Source organism: Ictalurus punctatus, chromosome 23 (genome assembly GCF_001660625.3).
Source record: "Ictalurus punctatus breed USDA103 chromosome 23, Coco_2.0, whole genome shotgun sequence".
NCBI lineage: Eukaryota > Metazoa > Chordata > Actinopteri > Siluriformes > Ictaluridae > Ictalurus > Ictalurus punctatus.
Window position 1 is genome coordinate 18,703,369 of NC_030438.2, and position 16,872 is coordinate 18,720,240.

General features: G+C 39.7%; 1 protein-coding gene across 1 annotated transcript in view; it reads right to left on the reverse strand.

The window, feature by feature from the left end:
- Positions 1–16,872, reverse strand: part of LOC108256167 (thrombospondin type-1 domain-containing protein 7A) — a 116,858-nt gene that overhangs the window by 49,244 nt on the left and 50,742 nt on the right. Inside the window, exons 6-9 of the mRNA XM_017452746.3 lie at positions 13,235–13,390; positions 11,709–11,912; positions 6,709–6,903; positions 1,700–1,943 (exon numbers count right to left, since the gene is read on the reverse strand). Of these exons, the coding sequence (XP_017308235.1) occupies positions 1,700–1,943; positions 6,709–6,903; positions 11,709–11,912; positions 13,235–13,390 (799 nt within the window). The remainder of the gene's footprint in view (positions 1–1,699; positions 1,944–6,708; positions 6,904–11,708; positions 11,913–13,234; positions 13,391–16,872) is intronic.

Genomic DNA, 16,872 nt, shown 5'->3' on the forward strand with positions numbered 1-16,872 from the left:
GTGCAAATCCATCGCAAGTCATAACGACACACACGTCCACGCACGCATTCACACACTGCAGACAATATGGAAACGCATGTCTTTGGACTGGGGGAGGAAACCGGAGTACCCAAAGGAAACCGCCGCAGCACGGGAGAACGTGCAAACTCCACACACACAGGGTGCAGATGGGAATCGAAACCCTGACCCTGGAGGTATGAGGCGAGCGTGCTAGAACCTGACAGTGAAATGAAGAGATCTGATCCGACAACCTTCCGGTCCCAAGCTCAGAGTCTTCCCCACTGAGCTGCTACTGCGCTACATGCTAACCGCCTTCGCTCCTCACTGGATTAGTGAAAGTTTTCGTCGCGGTTTGTCTTGAGCATGGTGCGTGATTCTCGTCTTGTAGTAATTAAATTGCAAAGAATCCAGCGCACTTAATTACTACCATTAGCGTTGCTGGGAAATTAAGCCGTTTGAAAACGACGGCGCTAATTAGCATGTTTGCTCCTGCGTGTTTATCACGCTTTTTTCCCCCGGCCTGCTTTTGCCTGGAGTGGAGACACAGACTTTGAGTGCAGACTGCATTTTCCCTGAAGCAATCTGCGCCACTCAGATATTCACACACACACACACACACACACACACACACACACAAACACACACTAATGTGATACAACTAAACAAATGCACAGCCCTCATTAGTCCTCTCGAAGACTCTTGACTCCAGGATCACTCCAGAACGAGGTTGAGTACCGTGATGTGCTCTCTGTCCTCCTAATGTACTAATGAAGTACCACTAAGTGGTGAATGACATTAAGCATTTAGCCTGTATGCTAATCGTGTGTGCTAAATCAGATTTTTCTCCCCATCAAAAGTGGTCCTTGGTGAGCCCCAGATTGGTCCACATTTTTGCACTTTCCCAAGCAGTGAAGAGTAAAGAATGTCTTTGGAGCAAACACGGACCTGAGATTATTTCGTTTACAAAACACTGTCCAGTATTATCCAATCAGCCAGTCGTGATTCGGCAGTGCGATTCATAAAATCCCGCAGACACAGATCAAGCGCTTCAGTTAACGTCCGGATCATCAAACTGGGGGAAAAACATGACGTCGAACATCAAACTGGGAGAAAACTCCCGGGATTATCACACACAGCAGTCTCACAGGATGGTGCAAAACAGCAAAAAACATCCAGTGAGCAGCAGTTCTGCAGGCGTGTTGATGAGAGACGTCAGAGCAGAACAGCCAGACTGAACCGAGCTGACAGGAAGGCTTGGGAACTCAAATAACCATTCTATACAACCGTGGTGAGCCGAAAAGCTTCTCAAAACACATAACACATCGAACTCTGAGGAGGATGGGAATACAACGGCAGATTACATACACTGGTGTGGTTACAGTGGGCAAGTCGCATGAGCCACATTATTATTATTATTTTTTTTAAATAATAAAATCCCACCGAATTTAAAACCAGCCTTGCCTTGCAAAGCCTTTCATATGAAGATATCTGTAAAGAGAACTGGTGTCTATAAATGTAAATCTACATCCAGCATTCTACAAAAGCTTGCCACGTCACAGCGGTTATAAACGCTACATAAGGATTTCGATTTATTTCTTCGAGTAAACACTCGCCTTACGGAGCTAAACAACCTGGAATGAACCCTTCCGCGTTTTTCCTACAACGTGTTTCAGATCCTATACGAAATATGACTCCTTACTTTTTCGGCGGGACCTGCCCCACGTTGACCTTGACGCAGATGACCTTACGGGTCTGCATGCCCGTAGCGCAGGATGTCTTGCCCTGTCCGGAGGGCGTCATCCGCGTAGAGTTGAGCATGGTGACCGAAGCGTCCTCAGTGCACGGCCCCCACGGTCCGGTCTGCCAGTGGTAAACAACGCAGGGATGCTCGTTACAGCTCCTCATTTCCTGTAGCGCGCTGGCGTTCGGACAGCTGGAGCTTCCTGGAAGTGCACAGACAGCATGGCTGAATCCCAAATTGCTCCATAAACCGCTAATAAGTGCACCACATTCCTCTCTGAAATAATGATTTCTACCCTCTACAAACTGCACTATAAGAAGTCATCAGACATCCCAAAACACTCCTTACTCGTTATGTGTGTGTGTGTATATATATATATATATATATATATATATATCACCATATATCACCTGTTTTTAGAATTTCATGTAAAAGAAGATAAACGACATACAGGAAATGTGTATTCGACTCCACATATGGGATTGGAGCAAGCGAACACAAACAAACCCAAAATGCTTTCTGTGAGAATATGTCAACATTTTAAATGCTTATAACCTACAGCGAGCTAACATGATAACATAACAAACATAATCCCTCACAGAGTTACTTACCTCATATTCACAAATGTTCATAAAATGTATTTTCGTGTCAAAGTTCATAAAAGCTCAATAATATCACTGCTAATGCTCTCCAGCTAAATAACACATGCTAACCTGACAGGATTTTCTGAGGGGAAGTTTAAGTCATATATGTTTACAACATTTACTGCGAATGCTAGCCTGACATGCTAACATGCGGTAAAATTTGCAAGAGGATTTTAAATTATAGTAAATACGGTGGATTAGCCATTAGCACGTTCGCCTCACACCTCCAGGGTCGTGGGTTCGATTCCTGCCGCAGCCCTGTGTGCGCGCGGGGGTTTCCTCGGGGTACTCCGGTTTCCTCCCCCAGTCCAAATACATGTACGGTAGGCTGATTGGCATTTGTGAAGTGTCCGTAGTGTATGGGTGTATGTGTATGTGATTGTGTACCCTGCGATGGATTGGCACCATGCCTTGTGATCCATGCCCCCTGGGATAGGCTCCAGGTTCTACGTGACCCTGTAGGATAAGCAGTATAGTATAAAATGGATGGATTTTTAAACATAATCCCTGAGAAGATGATTTGAGTTTAAATCAAATTCAATTAATGTCCATGACCCGTACTGGGAACTGCTAGCTAGCTGGCAGACATGCTAACCTGACAAGAATTCTGAGAGGATTTTTGTCACATATAGACATAAATGCTCATAATCTTCATCGTTAAAACTAGCAGGCTAGATAACAAGTGCTAATTTGACATTTTCTGACAGGATTTCTAGAGCTAACATGACAAGATTAGAAAGAGGGGTGTTTTTTTTTTTTTAGGTCATTTTCACAGATGCTCATGACATCCACTGCTAATGCTAGTTGGCATATTGACATAGAAAAATAGCTTTATGTAATCCCTGACATGATTAATCGAACCTAATGCATGAACCTTTATGACCCTTAAAGCTAATTGCTAGCTGGCTAACACTGGCTAACCTGACAGCATTTCTCAGAGGATTTTTAAGTCATATTCAAAAAAAAAAAAAAAAAAAAAAAAAAATGCTCATGAGCTTTACTGCTACTTGCTCGCTCAGTATCATGAGCAAACCTGACGGCATTTCTGAGAGGATTTTCAACTCATTTTCATAAATATAAATAATTTTCACTGTTAGCTGCTAGCTAGCTGGCTAACCTGACAATTTCTAAGAGGATTTTAAGATATATTCATAAATACTCCACCTAGCTATCCTCCAGCTAGCATGAGGTAACCTGACAAGATTACTTAAGTCATACAAATATATGTTTATATAATCGTCGAACTTTTTAAGCTAAATTTTGCAAAACTTTGACTTTTTTACGCGCGATAATGAATCATTGAAGGCTGAGGAATGTTTTAGGTAAGCTACACCCACTAGTTTGTGGACTTTAAATGAACTATAACCATATTCATTTGATTTTGTTGGATTAACGACTAATTAGAAACATGTACAATATTTCATTCCTGTAATATCTCTGACTAGGCTGAATGTAATGTCTAGTTTTAGCAACACCGGTCGTACTCCTCTCTCCTGCCTACGTGGAAGGAGACGAGATGCTCAACACTCCAAGGCTCTGTCTTACTCTTCAGCAGTGAAATGAGAGCGTGTTTGACATAAATGCTGACATTCTCAGCTCTCTGGGTGACGGAGCAGCCCAAAGGGGTACCGAGAATCGAGACCTGTCTATCTGGAAGAGGAAAGCAGCTCCGTAACGAGGAGAAAGCACACCCACGACTGAGAAAAATATGACTCCGAAGGACTTTACCCTCGAGAGACCTGATGCTCTGGCGCTGTCTTTCAAAACAGGGGGAAGAAAAAATTGTAAATACATCACCATTTGTGAAAGACAGGTCTTTCTTTTCAGCTCTTCTGCTGAATTTTACGATTCTTTTCTTCGATACTGCTCTGAGACAGTTCCTGACACAGAATAATAATAATTCATCACACGCACCATAGGATTGGTCAGAGGAATCAATCTAGACAATCGGTTTAGGTTTGTTGCTTTAGCTGCTTTTCAAATGTTACTTTGTCGGTGAGATTTAGAGATGTACAGTTCCCAACATGTTCCATATTCATATACCACCCCTCAAGCCTTACACAGACCCTCGTATCAATATTTATATAACAACAGTTTGAGCCCTTTGAAACAGTGAAGCCTTCGCTACAAACACTGAAGGATTAACTTCGATGCGTTCAAGTTATATGACTTTGCTCGCAGGTGATTGGTCAAAGTTGGGTTTGGGTTTTCTTACCTAGATTAAAACCTGCTCCGGAGCCGGTCAGCCATGGAGCGTAAGTTACCATGGCGATGAAACCCGCTAAAGACCAGTCCATATTGTCGAGACCGAAAAACCAGAGTTTGCTCAAACTAAACTCGAACTTTTCTGGTTAGCCACTGAAACCGGATTCGTGAAACTGGCCTCAGGAGATACGGTTAGGGTTCGAATAGATTGAAATGCCAACTCCTTTCAGCGAATCGGATCGTTTGACTCGGCTAACCAATAAACGTCGATTCCTCATTCAGCTCCTAGACGACTCGTTGGCATATTTTTCCGCAAACCAGCCAAAGTTATCGGTTTATTGTGATTAACGACATTACCGAATGCTGATAAATTTTCGGCGAGCGTGCTCGAGGATCTATTTGTCATGTCCTTGTTTGGGAAAAAAAAGCGCCTCTCTCTTTATGAAAAGAGCCACAAGAGGACTCCCAGAGTTCAACTTAAAAAAAAAAGCTGACTCAAAGACTCGACTCGTAGGAGAACGACACATCGCTGCCAGGAGGTGAAGATCTTCACCCGAAGGCATTCGATAATGAATTTTTATGGTTTCGTTTACACCTTCTGCTGATCCTGTTTCTGTTTGCTGTGTTGGAATTCGCGCCTTTGTATCTTCAAGGCTGCGAGAACTGACACCATCTTTCAGTGTGAAAACATGGAAAATAACTGTATTTTTGGCTTTTTCAAATATACAGCGAGGTCGTTCCCCTGGGGGGGAAAAAAAAACAAAACAAAAAAAGCTCAGCCTCCAAACAAACCACAACTTCCAAAAGTTCCAGAGTCAGTGCATCACCTCGTTTTATATTTATTTATTTTTTTTAAATGTGTGTTTGCTGTATGATTTTCAGTCCTTCTGCCGTCTCGCTCAAATCCACTCTCAAAGACATCCATAATGCATAAAGGGCTTTCTGCATGATTTGGTGTGTTTAATGCGCGTGTCTTCCATTAGGAAGCAGGGCAAGATGTCTGCAGAACACAGCAGGCAGACAGCACATACTTATGATAAAGATGAAAGTAAGACTTGTCTTCTGAATAGCAAATAATTCAAGGGCACTTTTGGGAAAATGATTTCTCCAAACAAACCCATTCGAGCAAATGACCCGACACGAGTCGTGTTCATCGTCGAGGTTGCGGAATGCTATTATTGTGCTTTTTTGCCTTTGTAATGAGTTCCCAGGGATTTCTAAAGCATCCATAACCACTTTCTAGCGACACTTTCCACTTCAAAGTGTATATCATACGCAAAACCCTAAACGATTCGACTAGAACAACAATCAAAGTCAAAATACCACAGAAGTTTCTGGAAGTTTCCTCAGAAAACTTTGCAGCCCTTGTAACACCTTAAAATAAATATTACAGCCCTATATCAAACCCAATCGGATTTATAATAAAAGGTAACGTTAGTCCTACAGTTTTCCGAATCTGAAAGTCTGAACCGCTAACGCTAAGCCAGCTGGCTATCATGAGCTAAACTGACAGGATTTCTGAGAGGATTTTTACATAATTATGTAAAAATGTAGATGTAATTAACCTTCTCTGTTAACAGCTAGCTAGGTGGCTAACGTGAAGTAACCTGACAGGATTTCTGAGAGGATGTTCATAAATGTTCGTAATCTTCAGTACTAATGCTAGCATGATAGCTAATGTGAGTTAACATGATAAGATTAGCAAGGGGATTTTTAGGCTATATTCATAAAGGTGTATAACCTTCAATGCTCATGCTAGTCAGCAAGATAACATCATAACATAGCTGCATCTAATCCCTCACAGCATCATTTAAACAAAAATATAAATATTCATTCTTTTATTACTGCTAATTAGCATGAGCTAACCTGATAGGATTACCTAGCCTAGGAGGGTATAACGGCTCTCACTGTTAATGACTAGCTAGCTGGCTAGTATTGTATAAGAGAAGATTTTTAAGATATACTGTATTAATAAACGAATATGAGCTAACTTGACAAAAATCAGTGTGTCGCTAAGTAGACAGATGTAGCTAGCACAGTTCACTCCAACTTGTTCGGAAAGTCCCAGAAATAAAACCGCACTAGTACACGGATGTGTGAGGACGTCCGTCCCGTTACCTTCTCGAGCGCTGTAAGCCAGAATGGCTCTCGTTCTCGTCTGCTTTCCCTCGGCTGATTTGCTCGAGCACGTCTGCGAGCAGGTGGACCAGGAGGTCCAGGGACTGAGGACGCAGTCATTAGGACACGGGACAACACAAGAGACAGGGCCGGGCAGCGACGCTTCATCACACAGCTCCTTATTCACCTCATTGCCTGCACACACAGGAACATCAGAGTATTTATTTATTTATTTTTTTACTGTCGATCTTATTCAAAGGCATCATTGTATAAATCCTTCAGAGAAATCCCATAATTCTATTCTCACTACAAACTTTTGAACAGGATGATCGGTGTAAATTGTGATCATTTTGCCTTCTGGGCAAGATGTAAATATTTTATGTGGATTCTGAAGGGCAGGACTAGATGAAAAATGATGCACCTCTTGTCGTTTACGAGCTACTGTCAGAGCTGCTGTTCTGGAAAATGAATCAACACCTTCCGACCAATCGGAATCGAGAATTCTCGTCAACTTGGTGACACACGTTACACGGCATGATGACACAGAAAAGAGGGAGTATTGAATGTGATATTTGAGTAGCTCGCTCGCTAAGCTTACGTGATATGTCTACATTTTATTTTTTTTTAAAGGAAATATTGCAGAAATGAAGGTCAGACATGCCCAAGCGAAGTGCTTCTGGGAAACTGCATTACGCACAGAATAACACGAGGACCTCGTGCGACTCCAGGTGCATACGTAACGTTAAAAATGAGGCTGAATACAAACATGCAGAATGCAAAAAGAGTGTTAATCAGGGCCTGAAATAGACGAAGGCATAGATTCGAAGCTCCCATGAGCCTCTGAAAACGCAATCTATTATTCATGGCATGTACAGGATGAAGCTTCAGACCTGATTTTGTTGGTTTTAAAAGATACCATTACACATTTCTACCCGTTTAGCCTGACCCCATTTTACAGGAAAAAAAAACAAAACCCAAAAACATAGAAATGGGAACTAATGTGTTTTTCAAAGAAGCCATGAGAACTGTTACGAATTTGCACATGTTTTAAATGTATTATTCTTTATTATACCATGTCCACAGAAAATACTCATTTCTGATTCAAGCCGCTGGCAGCTTGTAATAATGATGATAATAATAATAATAATAATAAGAGGAAGAAGCAGAAGAAGAAGAATGTTCTCTGCACATTTCACTGTTAAATTCTAACAACAATGGAAAAAAAAAAATCTGAATTTCATTTTCATTAACCGTCTGCTTCGGCCGTGCTTCCTGGAAGCAACACGGGGAAAAAAATTGATGGATTTCACACCTGAACTCGATGTTACTTGTAGCCAATGGCAGCAATCCTCCTGCCGTTCTTCCAGACATTTCATTTGCCATTATCAGATATTATAGACGACGCTTTTCCTCCTCATTCTGATCCATGAAACCTCAATCACCCTGCTCCAGTACCTTTTACATTATATATATATATATATTTATATATTTATTTATATATATATATATATATATATATATATTTATTTATATATATATATATATATATATATATATATATATATATATATATATATACTTTTAGTTAGAAATTTGCTGGTCTATACTCGGCAGTACGATAGTAGAAATGCAGTGTCACTCTTGAATTCTGGATTCTGATTGGTCAGAAGGTGTTGATTCCTTTTCTATAACAGCTTCTCTGACTGTAGTGCATCTGCAAATCACAGGTTTATGTTAATAGTAATATTAATATTAATATTAACGCGAACTTCGAGGAGATTTTTACGTAACGTGCATGGAAGGAGTCTCCAGTGTCAGCGCTTTGTAACGGTCAGACGTCTTTAGGACAGAGAAGGTCATGCGTTCTGGTTTCTGTGTAACTTGACAAGCTGCGTTTGTGTGTGTGTGTGTTTGTTTTTGTCTGTTTATAGCTGTTATAACGTAAGCTGAGAACAAGAACTAGCTTGTTTCACGGACATTCCACAACGTAAAATGTAGCTATGAGTGGATAAAAAGTAACACGTGTCTCTAGTTCATTAAAAAAATAAATAAATAATTGTTAGCTTTGGAAAACTGCTTCGGTACAAGAGGAATAAAACATTTCAGGACATGCTGTTATCGGTAAGAGTAACTCCTACCACTTCGTCATGGATTATCCGTCATGACACGACATGACGACAGCATGACACGGAGTGCTTTAATCCTTACTTCTAATGTGTTGGAAGGAATTAAAGCAACAAGCTATAGTAGCACTGCTGGATTCTCCCTGGATTAGAAAATAATGACGTAAAAAAAAATAACCCACGGAGCTCAAATTGCCTCTACGTGAAATTTTGATAAAAATCGTCACGGTTTCACAGAGAATCAAGATGGGAAGTAAAAATATGGGAAGCCGAATAACTATCGTCGAGACAAGTTCTCATATCGACAACGACGACATCGATCTGATGGTGCAATCTAGGGTGTTCGCGTTAGGGTAATCGCGCTTCATGAACATCATTTTCTCCAAAACAGTGACGGGAAAGAAAACAAAACAAAAACAAAACAATGAACGAATCAATTTCCATCAGCGCATGGCATAGAAGTCAATCTGCTGGAGCTTCTGTTTAACTTGGGAGAGAAAAACGTCTTCTGAGCTGCAGAATTAGGCGCCGTTATGATGCGGGGGAAACTCGAAGCCCTGTCAGGCAGAGCAAATACGAGTAAATGTCAGACGCCTGGAGGTTGTAATAACGCCGGCCTTCTACTTTACTCATCACTGAAAAGCATGACCTATTTTATGATGAAATCGTGGTATGAAAGTGTGCAGTGTGTGTGAGTGTGTGTGTGGGGGGTGGGGGGGGGGTGGGGGGTTGGGGTTTAAAATACCTTTTAGTGTCAGACTTTTCAAGGTTTTCGGAGTGTACAAGGTTTTCGGGCAACTCCTTCGAGATGTGTTCGACTTCAGCTAGTGAACCTTCTTACATTTTCCATTAAGGCCAAATATCACAACCAGCTCCACTGGGGAAGCACGAGAAGCTGAGAAATACACATGCAGTAGTACGAGCGCAAACACAAGGAGCTGTAAAACGTTCCCCCATACCGATATACTCACGTTTCACTATTGATGTACAGGGAGAAATAAATAAATAAAATCACGCTGTATATCGCAAAGCTTTCTTACAATATCAACTCCTATCCCTCTATTGCATGAATTATTACGTTTATATTTTTAAAAAAAAAATGTTTTATGGTTTTTTAATTACTTTAAGTAATTAAGGTGATACTAATATTTAAATAATTTAAACATATTTAAAAAATTCAAGAAAACAAATGAGGAGGGGGTAGTTGGTTAACTGTTGCCGTATGGCAACAACGCGCAGTGGTGGAATGTATCGTATAGTCAAAAATAACACGGAATGTTTTTTTCTTTAAACTACATAGTAAGCATGTAAAAGTTATATCTTCTAGAAAGGAATTACAGATGTAATAAATAAATAAATAAATAAATAAAAGAAGTATGTGCATGGATTTACTCACTCAAAAATACATACAAAATTTTTCATTCTTTCTCTTGAAACATAACATTTAGAAAAGAAGGTGCAATTGCGAAATGTCTGAAATGACCCCCGGTCTTCTTACTTTGAATGTGAAGAAGAAAAAAAAAAGAAGCAAATATACTGTTAGAGAAGCTGAGTGTGTGTTTTTTTTTTTTTTTGCTGTGTAGGCCTGTGTTCAATCCACGAACGCACATGCTTCAGTTCCATTATCGCAACATTTACATTCTACCATTTAACAGGATACTCAAAATATATCAACTTGTTTAAATGACAAAAGAAATAAATTAAACGTTAACATCTCAGATAGTGTTCAAATCGTTTCCTTTAAGTAGTTTTGCCTAAATATTGACAAATGAATCCGATTTTGAGAGCTGTCTGACGATGACCTTCACCGTGCCACGCGACTGAAGAAAAGGAAGTGCAAACAGAACTTCCTGATCATGTGACATGGCATTTATTTATGATGTCATGTTTAAAAGACCCCTTTTCCGGTTATAGTACATAGGAAAATAATAGTTTTGTATTACTGCCAATCAAAAAAATTAACTAATTGATGCCATATGGGGTACAGGGCAGTAAAGGGCGAGTGTTGTTAATGATTCATTAACGGGCAATTAACCGACATTAAAACGGAATCAAATACATAGTAAAAATTTAACTACATTCCATCTTCTCGGAGGTCCTGATATTGTTTTTTTTTTTTACGGCATTTACGATTTCTGACCCCTGCTACACCGATACAGGAGACACCTGAAGATGGCGCTGATCATTAGCATTATGAGACGAGAAAATTGTAGATAAATTCACCTGCATTCATGATATCTGAATATATTTTAGAACTGAATAGCTTGGTTTGAATGCGGATGTAACCGGCTTTGAAACAAGAAGTATTTTTAATTTTTTTAAAAAATATAATAGGAAACACACTGCCATTCTTGCCTGAGAATGGCGCATCATTTAGAGAGCAACAGAAATCGGGATAATGATGTTCTCGAGTGATTCGGAGGTGATTTACATTTTACACCTGCCCTGCACTAAAGTTGCTTTTAAATGACTTTGACGACCAAAAGCCGACCGAGATCAGGGAAGATTATTCGAAGCCTATTTGGTACTAAATACACCCACTGGTACTAGAAATCAAGAACAAATTGTCAAACATGACTGAGTTTATTGTGGAATTTTACGACCTGAGCTTCTCTAACCAGGCCTCCTGTGCAAAAAAAAAAAAAAAGAAAAGAAAAGAAGATGTCTTAGCGGATGACACGAAGGCAATTTCGAGACATATTTACTCAAGTTTTAAAAAAAAAGCAATTTACGAAAGAGAAATATGAGTTGAAATTGCCTAAATTCAAGATATTTTTAGTTATATAAAAATATATATATATATATATTTTTTTTTTTTTCAGTGTCCTCATATATAAACCTGTGTTTTATACGGAGCAGGGGTGTGGTGTTTCTCACCGTCCGTGTCGACACAGCGGCTCTGTGGAAGCTGACGCCCTGGCCCGCAGTCCGTGTCGTCGGCAGGAACGCACTCCTCCAGCCCGAGCAGCTGCCAGCTGAAACAGCTGGGCTCGTCGCAGGGCGTGGCCTCCACCAGGTGAGCACAGCTGCCCTCGCCTCCAGTCGGGAAATTTGTGATCTTTCGCCGTCGGAATTTGAAACCTAGATCAGACCGAGGCGAATTACACGGGAAGCAACTCGAGCATAAAGCTGTCCGATGAGCCGAGACAAGGGACCGGAGGGTGATAAAACATACACGAGGGTTAGAGTAGCGCTACAAAACACAACACGGTCGGCAAAACCGATCGATCGTACACGCTTAAGAAGGATAACTTGAACGAACCAGAAACTGATATGCACAAATATAACACATAAATAACGTGGACAATAATCTATTACAGCACGCATCATGATTCCTAGCTAGCATTATTTCACTACAATGCCATGTTTAACTTATACAAGTTTGGACGAATCAGAGCAGAGTATGCAAATAAGATGCAAATGCACGTCTTGAGTCACTAACAGGAGCGATTCTTAAAAACCAACAATACAAATAATAGGAATAAGACAATTTTCCACGAGATAAGCCTACGTGAAGACGGATATATAAGTCTGATGTAGTTGCTTTGACTTTGAAGTCAAATTTTACGCTCATTTACACTCTCAAAGTTGAATGTTGAGACTTTTTTTTAAAATCCTTTGTCACTTCTTTCTATTTTCCAGTCTCCTCTCAGGCTACTCATCCATTTCATCGCTCATTTAATGAACAATTATGATAAAGCAGCATGTGAAAATAGTTCTGGTTCGAACGGTCGATGGTATGAATGCGAATGAGATCGCTGTCCGTCCTCCGTCCACGTTCAGTGAAAAAAAAGAAAAGAAATTTCACCGACAAATTTCATTCAATTTCGGTAAAGCTGTTATTTCGCAGCCTCGAGACATTTTACGGCATGAAATTGAAGAAGAGTCATTACGGATCCCGTGCCGCGCTAATCGTTCTGACCTCAGCGCTGAGAAGCACCTCCATGGGACTTCAAATGAAATCATTTTTAATGTCAGTCAGATTTATTATTTTCTTTTAATAGAAACTTGGTCGTAGCTGTTTATTTATTTATTTTTTTACATGTATAATAATGTGTTTAAATTTTAAAAAAAAGGAGACATTTTTAGATTTCTTCTTCTAAACAATCACTTCATATACACGCGACGGTGTTACAGAAACAGTGAAAATAGAGAAACCTAAAAAAAAAAAAAAAAAAAAAAACCCTCATCCGACCTTTTATCAAGTGCAGGGTTGCCAGATCTGCATGACAACCACATATGAAAGGAGTCTCCAGTGTCTGCGCTTTGGGGTGTCTTGGTAAAATGACTTTTTCACATTGAACGTAACTAGAAATGGATAAAAACTCGCCGTTCTCTGGAACACTGTAATCCACGTTGTTGTATGAGTTGAGTAAAACAAGGATGAGCGTGTGAAGCTGTACCTTTCTTCACGGTTTGGTCGTTGCAGTTTTCAAAGGTGCATGGCCCCCAAGCCCCCCAGGGAGACACCTCACACTCCACAGGACACGAGATGTGGCACAGCTGGCTGGTACTCGGAACAGGACCCACGCACAGCTGGCTGTCTACTGGCTGAGGTGCTGTAGGGCAAACACACACACACACACACATATAAACACACCTGTTATAAAACATCCACAGCAGACGGATATAGAGTAAGCCACTTTGGCTACAAGCCTAAATATCATAACGCACATGTAGTTAGGCTTTTATAAATACAAATTTCATTAAAAAAAATAATAATAAAGTGTTTCCAAAACAGCACGGCTCCATACACCGTCAGACAGAACCTCGTCACAATGCTGTGTGTGACAACCGGATGTCTGATCTCAGGAGTGCTCTGCTCCTCAAAGCTTGATCCCAGAGGCTTGAAGTAACAAAACGACAGAAATCTTTCACACCTCTGGGGAAAAGGGTGCGCCTAATTGCTTTCCCTCAGCGTGCGGCTGAAATTAATGGGCCTAAAAATGATAACGAGCATGCGGCAGCGCGAGATCAGCGGATCAAGGGCTAAATTAACGCCAAGCTTCGCAGGTTGTACTTGTTTACTTTGCCAGATGGCCTGGAGCCCCCGAGCAGACGTTTGTGTGTAATCAAAACTCCTGAGCAGCGAGAATACACACTCCTACTATATCATGCACGCACACACGCACATGAACACACACAGGAGCTGTGTGGGATGATGCACTATAGACAAATCAGCTACAAGCTGTTGATTTAAAAACCAGCAATCTCAAACCTGTGTAAGAACAAGAGAGCTACAGCTTGAAAAGTCATGGGTCATAGTCACTTGTTTACATTGGGTAATAATTCCTATTTATAATGCATTATCAACACAAGTAGAGCATGCATAACACTTTATAATGACCGGCCTAGTGTATAGTAGATATAGTTACTAGTTAGAGTTACACGCATAATACTTGTATAATGCATGAACTTATGACTTCATAATGTCAGGTCACAGAGCATTTTATGAAACATGTCACGAGCATATCAGGTTACTTAACAGTCTATAAAGCATGAGCATATGACTTCATAATGTCAGGTGATATAACACGTTATAAAGCATTAGCTTATGACTTCTTAATGTCAGGTGATATAACACGTTATAAATCATTAGCATATGACTTCTTAATGTCAGGTGATATAACACGTTATAAAGCATTAGCTTATGACTTCTTAATGTCAGGTGATATAACACATTATAAAGCATTAGCTTATGACTTCTTAATGTCAGGTGATATAACACATTATAAAGCATTAGCTTATGACTTCTTAATGTCAGGTGATATAACACATTATAAAGCATTAGCTTATGACTTCTTAATGTCAGGTGATATAACACATTATAAAGCATTAGCTTATGACTTCTTAATGTCAGGTGATATAACACGTTATAAAGCATTAGCATATGACTTCTTAATGTCAGGTGATATAACACGTTATAAATCATTAGCTTATGACTTCTTAATGTCAGGTGATATAACACGTTATAAAGCATTAGCATATGACTTCTTAATGTCAGGTGATATAACACGTTATAAAGCATTAGCATATGACTTGTTAATGTCAGGTGATATAACCCGTTATAAAGCATTAGCATATGACTTCTTAATGTCAGGTGATATAACACGTTATAAATCATTAGCATATGACTTGTTAATGTCAGGTGATATAACACGTTATAAAGCATTAGCATATGACTTCTTAATGTCAGATGATATAACACGTTATAAAGCATTAGCTTATGACTTCTTAATGTCAGGTGATATAACACGTTATAAAGCATTAGCTTATGACTTCTTAATGTCAGGTGATATAACCCGTTATAAAGCATTAGCTTATGACTTCTTAATGTCAGGTGATATAACCCGTTATAAAGCATTAGCTTATGACTTCTTAATGTCAGGTTAGTTCAATCTATCATGTACTCTGGAATTCTAAAGTGTTATACATGTCAACATACCCACTCATAAGTATTTGTACATGCAGTATGTACATGTTATGTTAAGTATTGTAAACTTCTACAGTATTTATATTTATGTAATGTCTTAAAATTAATTTATAATGCATTATTAATGCATTATTCATAGGAAGTGTTCCGCTGAATTTCCATTATTAGATGTTTTCATCAGAAGCAGAATCCGATCCAGACACATAGCTTAGCATTTGGGGATTAAGGGCCCAATGTATAAGACCTGTTATAAGCATTAATTACAGAATGACAATGGACTTGTGATAAACACAGTTAATTACCTTCGGAGGTTCACTACGTTGCCAAAAAACCCCACACACCCTGTCTGTCAGTGTCATATCTGACATCATGAATATTTCTCACACAGCAGTATCGGTCCATAGAGAACTCATTATATCTACAGTAAGGTGCAAAAGTCTGAGTCCAGTACGGAGAACGGTTTTATATGTCACTGTTTTTGACAAACAAAATACAAAATTTGACTCAATTGATTCAATTTATTCAAGAATATGCTAAGAACATTATGCAAAACTGAGTCATAGATTTAGCAGTTTCGGGATTCGTTATACACAATTTAAATCTTTATGCGCAGTTTGCTTCATTTGCTGTGACTTCGCTAGAACAATAAAACTTGCAGTCCTAGCACACTCGTGTCTGGACCACAGGTTTTTGTTAATGCACTTGTTCTAGTACATTATCATTTCTATAGTATCAACTTGTATCTGTGGGTCAAAGCCACTAAAATGGCCTCCAGTGGTTACAGTCCACTAAAATGGCCTCCAGTGGTTACAGTCCACTAAAATGGCCGCCAGTGGTTACAACCCTATAAAATGGCCACCAGTGGTTTGTGTCCATTAAAATGTCTGCCAGTGGTTATAATTCACTAAAATGGCCTCTAGTGGTTACAGTCCACTAAAATGGCGGCCGCCAGTGGTTATAATTCACTAAAATGGCCTCCAGTGGTTAGAGTCCAATAAAATGGCGGCCGCCAGTGGTTATAATTCACTAAAATGGCCTCCAGTGGTTAGAGTCCAATAAAATGGTGGCCGCCAGTGGTAATAATTCACTAAAATGGCCTCCAATAGTTACAGTCCACTAAAATGGCCTACAGTGGTTATAATTCACTAAAATGGCCTCCAATAGTTACAGTCCACTAAAATGGCCTACAGTGGTTATAATTCACTAAAATGGCCTCCAATAGTTACAGTCCACTAAAATGGCCTACAGTGGTTATAATTCACTAAAATGGCGGCCGTCAGTGGTTACAGCCCGTAAAATGGCGTCCAGTGGTTTTAATTCACTAAAATGGCCGCCAGTGGTTATGATTCACTAAAACGGCCGCCAGTGGTTATAGTCCACTAAAACGGCCACCATGTCACATAGCACCTTCGATCCGAACTCAGGACCAAATAATTATTTTACGATGCGTGATTTGTTTTCCACGACAGCAAAATCATAAAGTGTACACCCGGCTTTATGCAGAATGACAAGAATTAACAAACGTAATACCCGCTGATTACATTCCATGTTTTATCATCTCTACCAGGTCTCAAGTATAAAACAAATCCTCCTCATCTTTCGAGGAAT